At 41.2% G+C, this 17,967-nt stretch overlaps 1 protein-coding gene across 1 annotated transcript in view; it reads left to right on the plus strand.

The window, feature by feature from the left end:
- The window catches only part of rph3aa (rabphilin 3A homolog (mouse), a), an 80,050-nt gene that overhangs the window by 48,577 nt on the left and 13,506 nt on the right, over positions 1 to 17,967 (plus strand). The window contains exons 2-9 of the mRNA XM_063014801.1: positions 2,935 to 3,068; positions 8,260 to 8,389; positions 11,222 to 11,305; positions 13,232 to 13,406; positions 13,562 to 13,600; positions 13,696 to 13,860; positions 14,856 to 15,002; positions 15,243 to 15,322. Of these exons, the coding sequence (XP_062870871.1) occupies positions 2,962 to 3,068; positions 8,260 to 8,389; positions 11,222 to 11,305; positions 13,232 to 13,406; positions 13,562 to 13,600; positions 13,696 to 13,860; positions 14,856 to 15,002; positions 15,243 to 15,322 (927 nt within the window). The 5' untranslated portion in view covers positions 2,935 to 2,961. The remainder of the gene's footprint in view (positions 1 to 2,934; positions 3,069 to 8,259; positions 8,390 to 11,221; positions 11,306 to 13,231; positions 13,407 to 13,561; positions 13,601 to 13,695; positions 13,861 to 14,855; positions 15,003 to 15,242; positions 15,323 to 17,967) is intronic.

Genomic DNA, 17,967 nt, shown 5'->3' on the forward strand with positions numbered 1-17,967 from the left:
CATTTAACACGCATCGCATTTTTCCTTTCAAAATTCTCCACACATTCTCTATTGGGGACAGGTCAGGACTGCATGCTCTAAGATCTCAATGTACTTTTCTGCGTTAATGCAGAAGTGTAAATGACATTTGCCAAGGGCACTGACACAACCCCATACCATGACAGACCCTGGCTTTTGGACTTGTTGCTGATAACAGTGTGGATGGTCCTTTTCATCCACGGCATCCATTTTTTCCAAAAAAGACCTGGAATGCTGATTCATCTGACAATAATACACGTTTCCACTGTTTGATGGTCCATCCTAGATGCCTCAGAGCCCAGATAAGTCGACACCGCTTCTGGACATGGTTAACACGAGGCTTTTTTTTTTAAAGTTTGAAGTGGCATTTGTGCCCATGTGATTATATCAGCTATTGTTGAGTGGCGGTTCTTGATGCAGTGCCGTCTGAGGGATCAAAGATCATGGTCGTTCAGCTTAAGCTTGCGCCCTTGCCCTTTGTGCACTGAAATTCCTCCAGATTCCTTAAATCGTTTAATGATATTATGCACTGTAGAGGGAGAGATATGCAAATCCCTTCCAATCTTTATTTGAGGTACATTGTTTTTAAACATTTCAATCATTTTCTCACACATTTGTTGACAAACTGGAGATCCTCTGATCATCTTTGCTCATCAAAGACCTGTTTGGAATCACATCATGATTTCATTTTTCCCCTCATTACTAGCCCTAAACTGCCCCGTCTCAACTTTTTTGTGTTGCAGGTCTGAAATGCAGGAATGGATGTTTAGTAATAAATTAAATGAAGTTGATCAGACAAAACATGAAATATCTCAGGTTCATCCTGTCTGCAATAAAATAAAAGTCAAAGTAAATGTAAGCAACACTACATTTTTTTTTTTTTTTTTTTGCATTTTTCATACTGTCTTTTCTGATTTGGGGTTGTACAATAAGTGTGTCAGTGAAAACATTTTGGCTATTTTCTTTGTATTTTTGTCAGTTAAATGAAGGTTTAAGAGAATTAACAAACCACATATTCATCTTTTTATTGTATTTCTCAAAATGTGGAGACTTTGTACTTAGTATTTTGGTCTTGTAATTTTCAACCATCATGGTTCAACACTTTGTAGTGCAGCAAAAAACATGCACACTCTGCATTTATAGCCATTAAAAAATGCACACCATTTGCAAAACGTTCATCAGAGCTTCCAGTCCAGAGTAGTAAACCAGTTTACTAGCAGACATTTAATCTGCACTGCGCACGTTGGAGGAATCTTCTGCAGCAGTTCAGTTAAGGCCCTCAGACCTACAGTATGTGAGCATAATAAATAACCATGTTTATCTAATGCTAACTTTATATATATATAACTACTGTATGTTTGACTTAAAATAGATTAAGTATTAAACTGACTTATTTTTTATATATTGAGCACACTAAAATCTCATCTTAAACAATATACACCAACGAGGCATAACATTATAACCACTGACAGGTGAAGTGAATAACACTGATTATCTCTTCAGTATGAACCTAAGATATTTCATGTTTTGTCTGCTCAACTTCATTTCATTTGTTAATAAACCTGCATTTCAGGCCTGCAACACATTAAAAAAAGTTGGGATAGAGGCAATTTAGGGCTAGGAATGAGGTGAAAAAACTAAATAATGATGTGATTCCAAACAGGTGATTGTAATCATGGTTTGGTACAAAAGCAGCATCCAGGAAAGGGATCAGAAAAGGGTCTTTGATGAGCAAAGATGATCAGATGATCTCCAGTTTGTCAACAAATGTGTGAGAAAATGATTGAAATGTTTAAAAACAATGTACCTCAAAAAAAGGTTGCAAGGGATTTGCATATTTCTCCCTCTACAGTGCGTGATATCATTAAACCATTCAAGGAATCTCAGTGTGTAAAGGACAAGGGAGGAAGCTTAATCTGAACACCCGTGATCTTCGATCCCTCAGACGGCACTGCATCAAGAACCGCCACTCAACAATAGCTGATATAACCACATGGGTGAGGGATTACTTTAGCAAACCTTTGTCAAGCACTACAATACAGAGTTACATGCACAAATGCCACTTAAAACTTTACTTTGCAAAAAATAAGCCTTATGTTAACCACGTTCAGAAGCGGCATCGACTTCTCTGGGCTCGGCGGCATCTAGGATGGACCATCACACAGTGGAAACATTACAAAGTGGTAAATGCTTTACTGTCCCAGGCCTGAAATGCAGGAATGGATGTTTATTAATAAATGAAATGAAGTGGAGCAGACAAAATATCTCAGGTTCATCCTGTCTGCAATCAAATAAAAGTCAAAGTAAATGTAAGAAACTATTATTATTATTTTATTATTAATTGCATTTTCCATACTGTCCCAACGTGTACTTCATTAACATAAATTGCATACTTCTGCCTTTAGTAAACCACCTCTGGCACACCCATCCCCCATCTACGGACTGTCTCTATCTCTATCTGTCTCTCTCTTTCTCTCTCTCACACACACACACACACACACTCACACATCCTTAGTGTATCAATGCGGCAAGCCATGAAAAAGATGGAAAGGCTTATTAGGGTGGTACTGAGCTCAGATACTTGCTGCACATTTGGAAAAGATTCAAACGTCTACACCTGCACCCTAGGCAGCCGCCTCTAACATCTGCCGAGGAGTTTTTTTAATGTTCTTTTGCTACAATTGCTATTATTCTTATTTATAATGTTTTATTGTTTTACTGTGTGCTCTGTTGTACCAAGTTCTACTGGAATTTATGGTCTCCACCTTTTTAAGTTTGTTTACGGCTGCACAGAAATGGCAATCCAGTAACATTCCTGTTTTAGATTGGTTGGTGTTTAGTATAAGCTTTTGCTGCTGTATTAGCTAAGATTGCATTTAAGTGTGTGGGTGTGATACCATATTTTTATTTCTACAGGACAGGCTGTTTACTATACCTGGCCAGATGGAGTACACCAGAGCTGACGAGCTGACGGATGAGGAGAAGGAAATCATCAACAGCGTGCTGGCTCGGGCCGAAATGATTGAGGCCATGGAGCAGGAACGAATCGGGTGAGATCTTTCGTTTCCTCAGCTTCCCTTAATGGTGAAGATTCTGTGCTTGTAATAGGAAGGTTGAGAGTTTATTGACAGAACTGAAAGTAAGCAGTGGGATTTTGAGCAAAGCCCTTAAACCTGAATTAATCAATAAATGCTGTACAAGAGCTGACCATGTGCTCTGACCCCAGCTTTCTTCCAAGGAAGGATTTGCAGAAAAATTGCCCTCTTGTTCAAATCAGAAAAAATTGGGACAGAATGAAAAATGCAAATAATAAAAAAAAAACACAGAGTTTCTTACATTTACTTTGACTTTTATTTCATTGCAGACAGTATGGGCCTGAGATATTTCATGTTTTGTCTGCTCAACTTCATTTCATTTATTAATGAACATCCATTCCTGCATTTCAGGCCTGCAACACATTCCAAAAAAAGTTGAGACGGTAAAGCATTTACCAATTAAAAGACGTTTTGGCACTGAGGATACCAAGTGATTTAGTGTTTCAGCTTTTATTTTGTCCCATTCTTCCTGCAAACACGTCTTAAGATGTGCAGCAGTACGGGGTCGTCATGATCGCATTTTTTGTTTCCAAATTCTCCACACATTCTCTATTGAGGACAGGTCAGGACTGCAGACAGGCCAGTCCAGTACCTGTACCCTCTTCTTTCCCAGCCATGCTTTTGTAATGCATGGACGTCCCTGGAAAAGATGACGTCTTGAAGGCAGCATATGTTGCTCTAAGATCTCAATGTACTTTTCTGCATTAATGCTGCCATCACAGAAGTGTAAATGACCTTTGCCAGGGGCACTGACACAGCACCATACCATGACAGACCCTGGCTTTTGGACTTGCTGCTGATAACAGTCTGGATGGTCCTTTTCGTCTTTGATCCGGAGCACACAGCGTCCATTTTTTCCAAAAAAGTCCTGGAATGCTGATTCATCTGACCACAATACACGTTTCCACTGTGTGATGGTCCATCCTAGATGCCTCCGAGCCCAGAGAAGTCGACGCAGCTTCTGGACATGGTTAACATAAGGCTTCTTTTTTGCACAGTAAAGTTGTAAGTGGCATTTGTGCATGTAACTCTGTATTGTAGTGCTTGACACAGGTTTGCCAAAGTAATCCCTCACCCATGTGGTTATATCAGCTATTGTTGAGTGGCGGTTCTTGATGCAGTGTCGTCTGAGGGATCAAAGATCACGGACGTTCAGCTTAAGCTTGCGCCCTTGACCTTTACACACTGAAATTCCTCCCGATTCCTTGAATCGTTTAATGATATCACGCGCTGCAGAGGGAGAAATATTCAAATCCCTTCCAATCTTTCTTTGAGGTACATTGTTTTTAAACATTTCAATCATTTTCTCACGCATTTGTTGACAAACTGGAGATCCTCTGATTATCTTTGCTCATCAAAGACTCCATGAGAACCATGATTACAATCACCTGTTTGGAATCACATTATTATTTAGTTTTTTGACCTCATTACTAGCCCTAAATTGCCCTCTTCCCAATTTTTTGGAATGTGTTGCAGGCCTGAAATGCAGGAATGGATGTTTATTAACAAATGAAATGAAGTTGAGCAGACAAGACATGAAATATCTTGGGTTCAAACTGTCTGCAATCAAATAAAAGTCAAAGTAAATGTAAGAAACTCTGTGTTTTTATTTTATTTGCATTGTACATACTGTCCCAACATTTTCTACACAAAAGCTGTATGTACTGCAAAGATAGATATTGTGGAAACTGAAATATGGCTACATTCATATGTTTATCCCTAAATCACTCATCCAACAAGGAAGCGTTCCACGGAATGATTCAGCACAAGCACATCGAGCTCAGTGTTCTTCAGGATGCTGGTGTATTCTGGCTCCATTACAACCAATGAATGAGTCAGGAAATGCATGAATGCTCTGCAAGGCATTAATAGTGCAAAGCTCACATCCATCTCGCTCTCCTTGTTCCTCTTTCTTCTCGGATGTGCTGATGGATTTCACCCAAATCCCTGACCTCAACACTTAACGGGATGCTCAAGCATTTCTCAACCACATTTCTATCCAGCGTATCTACACTAAAGCCCAGCCGACTCATTTATAATGGAAGTTTAAAGACGATTTATCAATAAATAATCTGTCAACTCTGTCAATATAATACAAATTCACGCGTAACGGACTGTCGAAAACAAACTGTGCTTGCAAAAATAAGCTTGGCGAGCTGAAAATCCACAATTGTTGAGAATTCAGCTGATGTTAGCATTTTAAATTTGCTAGCTTTGTAAATGTCATTGAAATTTTTGAAATAGGTTAAGAAGTACTACTTGCCTCATTTGAGTCAATTGCTAGCAGGCAAGGTCACTCAGACACCATAAACTGTAAAAAAAAAAGCACAAAAGAAGCCATAATAGCATCTAATATAGCATCCCAGCTGACTGCAAAACATGTTTCTTTTTAAGATACACCGACTATGCATAACATTATGACCACTGACAGGTGAAGTGAATAACACTGATTATCTCTTCATCACGGCACCTGTTAGTGGGTGGGATATATTAGGCAGCAAGTGAACATTATATCCTCCAAAACAGCTCTTGTGGGATGTTACCGGTCTGCAGTGGTCAGTATCTATCAAAAGGGGTCCAAGGAAGGAACAGTGGTGTCATGGGCGGCCAAGGCTCATTGATGCACGTGGGGAGCGAAGGCTGGCCCGTGTGGTCCGATCCAACAGACGAGCTGCTGTAACTAAGAAGTTAATGCTGGTTCTGATAGAAAGGTGTCAGAATACACAGTGCATCGCAGTTTGTTGCATATGGGGCTGCATAGCCGCAGACCAGTCAGGGTGCCCATGCTGACCCCTGTCCACCGCCGAAAGTGCCAACAATGGGCACGTGAGCATTGTAACTGGACCGCAGAGCAATGGAAGCAGGCGGCCTGGTCTGATGAATCACATTTTCTTTTACATCACGTGGATGTCCGGGTGCGTGTGTGCCACTTACCTGGGGAACACATGGCACCAGGATGCACTATGGGAAGGAGGCATGCTGGCAGAGGCAGTGTGATGCTTTGGGCAATGTTCTGCTGGGAAACCTCGGGTCCTGCCATCCATGTGGATGTTACTTTGACACGTATCTACCTACCTAAGCACTGTTGCAGACCATGTACACCATTTCATGGAAACTGTATTCCCTGATGGCTGTGGCCTCTTTCAGCAGGATAATGCGCCCTGCCACAAAGCTTTGTAGCACAACAACGAGTTTGAGGTGTTGACTTGGCCTCCAAATTCCCCAGATCTCAATCCAATCGAGCACCTGTGGGATGTGCTGGACAAACAAGTTTGATCCATGGAGGCCCCACCTCACAACTAACAGTAGTTAAAGGATTTGCTGCTATCATCTTGGTGCCAAATACCCCAGCACACCTTCAGGAGTCTAGTGGAGTCCATGCCTCGACGGGTCAGGGTTGTATTGGCTGCAAAACGGGGACCAACACAATATGAGGAAGGTGGTCATAATGTTAAGCCTGATCGGTGTATATCTTGTTTGTTGAGAGGTATTTTCTACATGATATTACATGCCTTTAAGCTGCTAAAGATGGTTTTTATGGTGTTGCAGCATTAAATAATCATCCCTATGGAGGTCACTGCAGCAAAGCAGTTCTGCTATTTAGCATGGATGCAAATTTGTGAGTCAGCGTTTATCAAAAGTGAACTTTAAGTACAGTTTTATTTAAAAAAGTATTCAACTAGTGACTAGTGAATTACTTCATAAATTGAATGTAACAGATTTGCAGATTAATTTATGAGCTCATTTAAGTAGGAAAAATGAATAAAATGTATTATTAATGGTACAAGTGCCATCAAATTTGATGACACTTGTTGTCAAAGAGTTCATCCTGTGCAATAAAAACCTGTTTACCAGTTCCACCGGGAAACACTGGGTGCAGGGCACAAATACCCTGGACGGGGGCCAATCCATAGCCCAATCCATAGCCCAATCCATTTTTGTTCTAGTATACTCACATATCCTTATGTATTATGCATTACATAAACATACGCACGTAAGTCGCACACACAGCGACTCATTTTAAATGACTCGGACTCGACTCATGACTCGTAAACAACAAGAGTCCCTAGCGTCAGCATGTGTTAACATTAGTTACGTGTGACAATTATAGTTGAAGTTCACTTCATTTGAACATTTTTGTTGCCTTTGGATTGGAATCTCACTTAAAATAGTGGAATACTCAGCTCTGCCTGCCGGCTAAGGCTGAGAGGCCACATGAACAACGATGGGCCTGTAATTGACGTTGAAATCACAGAAGTGTTTTTTTCACACCCCTTATTAAAAATGCTATGAGCATTACTTTGGTTGTAAGGTGGGTGACTAGCCAACGTGGGTCGTAATTGCATAAGTTATGAGGTCCCTATCCGGCTCCCACCCTCTATGAACAACAAGTCAATCGTTGTTCATGTAGTCTCCCAGCCCAGCCAGATGGCATAGCTGAGATTCGATCCTAGCTGAGATTCGAGCTAGCGTGTTTTACCGCTGTGCCACCTGAGTGGCGTTGCTCAGTGTTATTTAGGTACTTCTGTTATTATTTAAGGTAATCTGTGTCTATTGTGTCTATATGTTCTCAAATCATGTAGAAATGTCTGGTGTATTCTTTTAAATGACCACTTGTGGCTGCTCAGGTGGCGCAGCGGTAAAAACACATGCTAGCACACCAGAGCTGCATTGTCGAATACATCGTATCGAGTCTCAGCTCTGCCATCCGGCTGGGCTGAGCGACCACATGAACAAAGATTGGCCTGTTGTTCAGATAGCTAATTAATGCAATTAATTACTAACTAAATAATGCAATTACGAGCTCTGCTGGCTGATTGATGGCGCCTGCACAGAGATGGGACAAGAGTGCTGTCGGGGTGTGTCTCTCTGTACACTGTGCTGATCCGCACTGCACTCGTCAAAGTGTAGTTGACAAAATGTATACGGCTGCTGCCCACGTGTTGGAGGGGGCATGGGTTAGCTTGGTTCTCCTCAAATCAGAGCGGGGGTCGGCATTGGTGGAGAGGAAGCATGATGCATTCGGGCAATTGGATGCGCTAAATGGGAGAAAAAGGGAAGAACATGCATAAACAAATGTATATATATACTTGACTTTAATGTAAGTGTGTTGATTGTGATATTTCTGCTTCTGTGTGTACTGCAGGCGTCTGGTCAACCGGTTGGACACAATAAAGAGGACAGCTTGTGGTGATGGCCATTCGCAGTGCCTGCTTTGTGGCCAGCAGTTTGGCTTGATGGGAATCAGCTCAGTTATGTGTGAGGATTGCAAGAAGGTACAGAGGGGGTGTAAAGCCCTGAAAATGTTTAAAATAACATGAGCCTTGACCACAATGAAAACTGGTGTAACTTATTAGTGAAGAATTTTTTACATAACTTATTAAAAGCTTGTACAATTATTCATACATTTAAATGTATTATAAATAAGCTTGTCCTAGCTGTTGCTGTATAAACAATGCCCACTACTAAAAGTAGTGTATACACTGATCAGCCATAACATTAAAACCACCTCCTTGTTTCTACACTCACTGCCTATTTTATCAGCTCCACTTCCCATATAGAAGCACTTTGTAGTTCTACAATTACTGACTGTAGTCCATCTATTTCTCCACATACTTTTTTAGCCTGCTTTCACCCTGTTCTTCAATGGTCAGGACTTCCACAGGACCACCACAGAGCAGGTATTATTTAGGTGTTGGATCATTCTCAGCACTGCAGTGACACTGACATGGTGGTGGTGTGTTAGTGTGTGTTGAGCTGGTATGAGTGGATCAGACACAGCAGCACTGCTGGAGTTTTTAAATACAGTGTCCACTCACTGTCCGCTCTATTAGACACTCCTACCTAGTTGGTCCACCTTGTAGATGTAAAGTCAGAGATGATCGCTCATCTATTGCTGCTGTTTGAGTGGGTCATCTTCTAGACCTTCATCAGTGGTCACAGGACGCTGCCCACAGGGCGCTTTTGGCTGGATATGTTTGGTTGGTGGACTATTCTCAGTCCAGCAGTGACAGTGAAGTGTTTAAAAACTCCATCAGCATTGCTGTGTCTTATCCACTCATACCAGCACAACACACACTAACACACCAGCACCATGTCAGTGTCACTGCAGTGCTGAGAATGACCCACCACCCAAATAATACCTACACTGTAGTGTTCCTGGGAGAGTCCTGACCATTGAAGAACAGCATGAAAGGGGGCTAACAAAGCATGCAGAGAAACAGATGGACTACAGACAGTAATTGTAGAACTACAAAGTGGATAATTGGATAAGCGGTTAAGAAAGTGAGTGAATAAGTGAATTCTATTTGACAGTAAGAGCTACTAACAATATTTACATTATTTTTAATGTAACACTGATTACAAAAATGAGCCCTATAGTGTAGCAATGCCTAGTAGGAAAAATAAAAGACAACCCTTTGGTGTAGTGTTAACACATAACGCTGTATCTAACTAGCAGGGTGTGTTTAATAGTGCAGAACCATCTCAATTAGTCCCCATTTATTTACTGTAAATGTTTCTTGACTCATCGGACATTGGACTCATTGGATACTCTTGCTAAAGGATTAACTGGTATTATTATTTTTACTTGAGGTACATTCTTTGGTGTTTGTCCCACCCGAACTGATACATTTATAAGTAAGTATCCTGTTTATGATGTTACAATGCCAGCTACAACTGTGATAAACAAAAGCCTCAGGCAAATATAAATAGAGTTCTGTCTATCAAGTAACAGCTCAAAATGTAAATTTGTGAGAGACTTATTTATGATGTGACAATATCCCCGGGCAAATGTAAATAGCTGAATGTATTTCTATCTTTTAACAATGCTCAGTCATTAGAACAAAAAATGTCATTATAATGTAACAATACCAACTGAAAATTCTAATATATACACAGACAAGGCATAACATTACGACCACGGACAGGTAAAGTGAATAACACTGATTATCTCTTCATCACGGCACGTGTTAGTGGGTGGGATATATTAGGCAGCAAGTGAACATTTTATCCTCAAAGTTGATGTGTTAAAAGCAGGAAAAATGGGCAAGGGCCAAATTGTGATGGCTAGACGACTGGGTCAGAGCATCTCCAAAACTGCCTATCAGTGTCTATCAAAGGTGGTCCAAGGAAGGAACAGTGGTAAACCGGCAACAGGGTCATGGACGGCCAAGGTTCATTGATGCACGTGGGGAGCGAAGGCTGGCAACAGACGAGCTACTGTAGCTCAAATTGCTGAAGAAGTTAATGCTGGTTCTGATAGAAAGGTGTCAGAATACACAGTGCATCGCAGTTTGTTGAGTATGGGGCTGCACAGTCACAGACCAGTCAGGGTGCCCATGCTGACCCCTGTCCACCGCCGAAAGCGCCAACAATGGGTACGTGAGCATCGGAACTGGACCACGGAGCAATGGAAGAAGGTGGCCTGGTCTGATGGTCTGGGGAACACATGGCACCAGGATGCACTATGGGAGGAAGGCAAGCTGGCGGAGGCAGTGTGATGCTTTGGGCAATGTTCTGCTGGGAAACCTTGGGTCCTGCCATCTATGTGGATGTTACTTTGACACGTACCACCTACCTAAGCATTGTTGCAGACCATGTACACCCTTTCATGGAAAGTGTATTCCCTGATGGCTGTGGCCTCTTTTAGCAGGATAATGCGCCCTGCTACAAAGCAAAAATGGTTTAGGAATTGTTTGTGGAGAACAACAATGAGTTTGAGGTGTTGACTTGGCCCTCAAATTCCCCAGATCTCAATCCAATCGAGCATCTGTGGGATGTGCTGGACAAACAAGTCCGAAACATGGAGGCCCCACCTCACAACTTACAGGAGTTAAAGGATCTACTGCTGACATCTTGGTGCCAGATACCACAACACACCTTCAGGGGTCTAGTAGAGTCCATGCCTTGATGGGTCAGGGCTGTTTTGGCAGCAAAAGGGGGATATAGTATATAGTATTATAAACATATAATGGTTGAAAACGCTGGAGTCCTGCATGTTGAAGAAATGCCGTTTAAGCTGATGATAAGTGACCTATATGAATTGGTTTGCACCTGTACTGTCCCCTGAGGCCAACCTCGTCGTGTGTGTGTGTGTGTTCTTGCAGAACATGTGCACCAAGTGTGGAATTCGCAGCAACAGTCGCTCCAGCCCTGTATGGCTGTGTAAAATATGCAGTGAACACAGAGAGGTCAGTGAACCTTTATTTATTTCTGATTTCTCTTGCAGTGTGTGTTCTCAGTTTATATCCAGATGTTAGGTATAAAGGGAATTCACTGGTTTTTTAAATACATGGAGATGCAGAGCAGTGTGATCAGCAACCCTGACTTTAAGAAGCTCTTTTACCTAATGAGATGATTCATGCCTTTGATGATATAACCTGCAGTTAGTCAATGCTGTCGCAGAGCAGCATGCAGAATACCTCTCATAAAGCCTTATAAAGCAATACATATTCTCATCACTAAAATTACTGAGGTGATGCAATTCAGCTATAATACAAGTAAATAGACATAAGTACAGGTGCATCTCAAAACATTGCTACAAAGGATCCCATCCTAGTGACAAGTTCTTTAACCTCAAACCCCAAGTTTAGTCATTTTTTTGTGTGTATCAGAAACATTAGTTTGTTTTCTATCTCTAAAAAAAGTAAAGTTATCAAAAAAGCTCTTGCAGAATTCAGTAATAACATATTTGATCAAATTAGGTGGATTATGTTTGACAGTACAGCAAATAGCATTGCCAAAAAATATACCTAGAGGGATAGACTGGTTTCGATTGCAGACGTTGCTAGAGAGAGAAAAAATTACCTCCTTGTTTTCTTTCCACAATTACTATTTCACTGATAATGATCAACTAGACCAGGGGTGTCAAACTCATTTTCACAGAGGGCCACATCTGCATTATGGTGGCCCTCAAAGGCCCGATTGTGACGTATCCTGCTTTGATTGCAGTCTGCCTTTTGAGTCTTGGACAATTTGTTGTTTTATTTTGGAGGCTAAATTCTGTGTTTGGTGTCAAAATGCCAAATATATTTATAATGTACGTATAACTACATTTATATTGTTTTCCTTTACCACAGACACGGCCTCATAACACAAGAGACGTACTGGTTTTTCTTCTTGAAGCACAAACTTGTATTCACCTTCCCATCTTTTATTAAATTACCTCCTTCTGCTTCAATTTTCTCTTCTTGTACATTTTGGGATTATTTGTAAATATTTCTTAACATCATCTAGTGGCGGGATGCGGTCACTTTGCAGGTCACAAAATCGGCATGCATTGTCAGAGATGCAGTTTATGTATGATTTTACAGTGTATTTTAAGACAATTGTTTTGCCCTCGCTAAGAGTTTCTTCCCCCTTTCTCAGCTAGACAGACAGACAGACACTTCCCTCCAAAATACAGTTACGTCGGTTTTATTTGCTTCCCAACTGTACACTGTGTGCATCAGAATGGATTAAAACTACAAAATACAAACAATAAAAACCAATAAAAAACTTAATACAGTACATGCACATAGCTGTAGTTAAGTGTTACATCTAGTACAATATGAAATTTAACGGAATGTAAAATAGCGCTAACGAGTTAGCATCGTGTGTAAAAATACTCATTGTAACAGTAACAACCATATTTAATTACGGAATTATGGTACATTTGTAACTGAAACGCTGTAACGTACTCGCTAAACATTTACAAACAACTTAGAATATAAACGTCTACTACTAACAGACGATGCTTCTGCATTGGATTGCAAGAGAATTAACTTCTATTTATTATTGTTTACGCTACTGACTACGCTACCCCGTGTTCTTTTGCTGCTAAAACGTAAAAGTGACACAGCTTCTTAGCAAAGGTCAAAGTTAGTTGCCATGACTACGATGTCAACGGTTGCCGCTTAAAGGCGCAGGTGTCGCATTAAATTATAAGTGTGTCTCTGTAACTACTTGAACCATCACAACAACTGTACATCTTTTAAGCTCTAGTGGGCCAAATAAAATGACGTGGCGGGCCGGATTTGGCCTCGAGTTTGACACATTGTAACCATCTATGTACAAGATAGGAAATGTAGATAAAAAAAAAAGCAGGCATTTGATATACTGTATATTCTTTTTTCTAGATGATGAAGCGGTCTGGTGCCTGGTTCTTCAAGGGGTTGCCACAGCAGGTCTTGCCTGCACCCTTACCCATCTCCAGACCGAAACAGTTCAGCAATGCCAATGCACCTGCTAAGTCTGAAGCTTTAGCCTACCAGAGCTCGACCACTCATTCGTACGTCAATGCACAGAATGGAGGTTAGCTAACAAGCTATATTGATGTCTGTTGAAACACTGTTAACACTGACTGATGTTTAAATATCTTGTACACGATGAATAGATCTGTAAGTGTGTGTCAGTCCAAACACAATGAGTACACTTACCCAAATATTATACTCTCTTCCTAAATATAGACAGCGCCCAGCTTAACATCAGAGGACAGCAGATTCTAGGTCAGTGTCTGTCTGTATATTAAGAAGTTATCATATGTTAGGAAATCAGCCTGAAAACTAGAATATCACTCCTCGGATTTTTATACATTTTGCAGATATGAAGCTTCCTGAGCAGGAAGGGCTGGCTGACATTTCTCACAACAGTCAAACTCAGTTGAGCGGGGAGAGACAGGCTAATCTGACAGCAGAGAAGAAGGAAGAACCTGTCAGGAGCCCTGGTTCTTTTCAGCCTTCTTATACAAACGCGCCAATCCAAAAAGGTAAAAAAAAAAAACCAAACAAACTGCACCTTCATATTTTGAAAGGATCTGTAAGAATTTTGCTCAGGTTTAGATGGTTTTGTGTGGTAGTGGCACATTTGGAGTAGAAGGTATGAAGTCTGATGTTGACATCCCATTCAAAAATTCTGTGCAAAGATATGTAGTTGATTCCTGTATTCAAGCAGGTGTGGTTTATAATAGACATTACATTTCATCCTATACACCGATGAGGCATAACATTATGACCACCTTCCCAATATTGTGTTGGTCCCCCTTTTGCTGCCAAAACAGCCCTGACCCATTGAGGCATGGACGCACCCGGCCATTTACGTAATGTGACGTAATCTCCCATTGCTCGGTGGTCCAGTTCCGATGCTCACGTGGCCATTGTTGGCGCTTTTGCTTTTTTTGGTGGACAGGGGTCAGCATGAGCACCCTGACTGGTCTGTAGCTATGCAACCCCACATGCTGTGTATTCTGACACCTTTCTATCAGAACCAGCATTAACTTCTTCAGCAATTTGAGCTACAGTATCTCGTCTGTTGGATCGGACCACACCGGCCAGCCTTGGCTCCCCATGTGCATCAATGAGCCTTGGTCGCCCATGACCCTGTTGCCGGTTTACCACTGTTCCTTCCTTGGACCACTTTTTAGATACTGACCACTGCAGACCTGGAACACCCTACAAGAGCTGCAGTTTTGGAGATGCTCTGACCCAGTCGTCTAGCCATCACAATTTGGCCCTTGTCAAACTCGCTCAAATCCTTACGCTTGCCCATTTTTCCTGCTTCTAACACATCAACCTTGAGGATAAAATGTTCACTTGCTGCCTAACATATCCCACCCCCTAACAGGTGCTGTGATGAAGAGATAATCAGTGTTATTCGCTTCACCTGTCAGTGGTCATAATGTTATGCCTAATCAGTGTATAGTTCTGATTGTTAAGATGACCGGATGACAGATGTGGATAGAATATAAATGTGTTTCTATCACAGCTGGTACTTTGGATCACGAGAAAGTAACCCGTCAAATCGAGAATAGAGCACTACCTACTATGCCACCCCCAGTTGTGAACAACACCCCCACTCGCCCGTCTGCAGAGGAGAGGGAGGACGCCGACAGCTACGACTCTGACGATGCCAGTAAGACACTAATCCAACCTGATTGCGTTTCCCTCGCAGGTTCTTCTCTGGATTAAGCTCTGTGCAGCTTGGTCCTCTGTTAGAGAATGCTTTTGTGTGTTTTAGTAAAAACAATATACAGTTTATCTTGGTCGTTTACTAGTGTGTCATTAAAAGCATTACTATAGTAAATTCAGGCTCTAGCTTGTAGTTTTCATTTAAAATGTATTTTCCAATTGCTTTTTCTCTGCTCTCTCTCAGCCACACTGGGTATGTTGGAGTTTAGTCTGCTGTATGAGGAACAAAGCAGCACTTTCTACTGCAATATCATCAGAGCCAAGGTATAATGTTTCTGTCTGAGCATAAACAAATCACATTTACTAAAAAAAGTTCTGCTTCAATCTATTTCCGCTCAAGACTTAAGATTTCTGTAAGTGTCTTATTGCGTACTGTGAATATCAAATGGGCAAAACATCTTACTTTTGCGTCAGTCAGTTGTCAGTTTGAACATTCTTAACATTCTTACATATAACATTAAAACCACTTCCTTGTTTCTACACACATTGTCCATTTTATCAGCTCCACTTACCATATAGAAGCACTTTGTAGTTCTGTTTCTCTGCATGCTTTGTTAGCCCCCATTCATGCTGTTCTTCAATGGTCAGGACCCCCACAGGACCACTACAGAGCAGGTATTATTTAGGTGGTGGATCATTCTCAGCACTGCACTGACAATGACATGGTGGTTGTGTGTTAGTGTGTGTTGTGCTGGTATGAGTGGATCAGACACAGCAGCGCTGCTGGAGTTCTTAAATACCATGTCCACTCTGTTAGACACTCCTACCTAGTTGGTCCACCTTGTAGATGTAAAGTCAGAGACGATTGCTCATCTATTGCTGCTGTTTGAGTTGGTCATCTTCTAGACCAGGGGTCGGCAACCTTTAACACCCAAAGAGCCATTTGGACCCGGTTTCCACGGAAAAGAAAACACTGAGAGCCGCAAATACTTTTTGACATCTAAAATGAAGATAACACTGTATATATTGTTTTTTTACCTTTACGCTTTGTATAAACAACTGTAGTGTGTTGCTTATGAAATCCATGAAGTGCTACAGAGAAAATAAAATTTTATTTATGTAATGAACACATTTTGAACTCTTAAAAAAATTATAATAAAAAAACACGCCGAGTTGAAGGTCTCTTTCAAATGAATTAAAAAGCTGAACTTTAATTATCCATGTAGCAAACAAAAAATGCCGTGAGCCATCATCCTTATATCGCCTTTGGGCTTTCGGAGCGTGTAGCGGAGCCTTGACCTGAATTTAAAAAATAAATTGGAAAAAAAACACTATTCCACTAAACAATGAAAAATAAATATTTGCAAAATATCTGCATAAATATTTATTTTACCTGGTTAATGGGACTTCTGCTCCTGAACCTCTGCGCACAGCGTCTGCAAATCGGGGCTGTACGAAGTCACTTTCATCTTTAAATGCAAATAAATGAATCTGCCCAGGCATCATTAAATGTTCTATTTTCTTCAGATATTTTTCTTTTCTTACATTTCTCCATACTTGGCCTGCCTGGGGTTGAAAGTCTCAATAAATGCACGGCGTTTTGGCGGGTATACCGGCTTCCGAGAGTGTGACTGTTATTTTGAGCGACGAAAAATTATAAAATATAATTTTATTTTAATATTTAAGATCACAATAATCTTCCAATTTAGAACTACAATTAAAAAAAAAGAACTAACACAAATAAAATACACTTCAATTAAATACTTTCCCAAGCCACGCGAAGCCACAGTAATTCACAGATGAATGAGCTGCATGCGGCTCCGGAGCCGCGGGTTGCCGACCCTTGTTCTAGACCTTCGTCAGTGGTCACAGGACGCTGCCCACTGGGCGCTGTTGGCTGGATATTTTTGATTGGTGGACTATTCTCAGTCCAGCAGTGACAGTGAGGTGTTAAAAAACTCCATCAGCGCTGCTGTGTCTTACCCACTCAAACCAGCACAACACACACTACCACACCACCACCATGTCAGTGCCACTGCAGTGCTGAGATTGATCCACCAGCCAAATAATACCTGCTCTGTAGTGATTTTTGTTTTTTTTATATTATGTGTTTAGGTTTGTATTTTTTTCTCATCACTCGCTTTGATAAAGTCTATTACAGTTGGCAGGTTATATATGTGGCTGATTTTGTCTCACTCTGATGGAGATTGTGTTTGAACAGTCGACAGTCTGTGCTGTTTCTTACACCACCCATACTGCCCGTTTTGGTATCCTTGGTCCATGGTCAAGAAGGGTAACCAAATTTAGCACAGATACTTAGGTACAGTACGGATCACTTGGCAATGGACATAACCATGTGGTATTAAATAATGTATCGTGCCGTAGGGTATTGTGCAGTGCAAGGATGCATTTGTGGAAGCTATTTTTAGCTGAAGCTGAAGTGATAAAGCCAAGCGGATATAAATCTCATTTCCAAAAATGTCTGTTTTTCCTGAAAATAAGCTAAACCGTGTACTCATCTGAACACAGCACACATTTCCACTGTCTGGAACTGAAAGGTTGAGAGTTTGAATCCCAGCTCTGCTATGCAGCCACAGTTGGGCCCTTGAGCAACGTCCTTAAGCCTGTCTGCTCCATGGGCGCCGTACAATGGCTGACCCTGCACTCTGACCCCAGCTTCCAAACAAGCTAGGATATGCAAAGAAAGAATTCTGTTGTACAAATAAAGGCATTCTATTTTATATACCGGTCGGCCATAACATTAAAACCACCTCCTTGTTTCTACACTCACTGTCCATTTTATCAGCTCCACTTACCATATAGGAGCACTTTGAAGTTCTACAATTACTGACTGTAGTCCATCTGTTTCTCTGCATTCTTTGTTATCCCCCTTTCATGCTGTTCTTCAATGGTCAGGGCTCCCACAGAGTAGGTATTATTGGGGTGGTGGGTCATTCTCAGCACGGCAG

Source organism: Trichomycterus rosablanca, chromosome 18 (genome assembly GCF_030014385.1).
Source record: "Trichomycterus rosablanca isolate fTriRos1 chromosome 18, fTriRos1.hap1, whole genome shotgun sequence".
In the NCBI taxonomy this organism is placed as follows: Eukaryota; Metazoa; Chordata; class Actinopteri; order Siluriformes; family Trichomycteridae; genus Trichomycterus; species Trichomycterus rosablanca.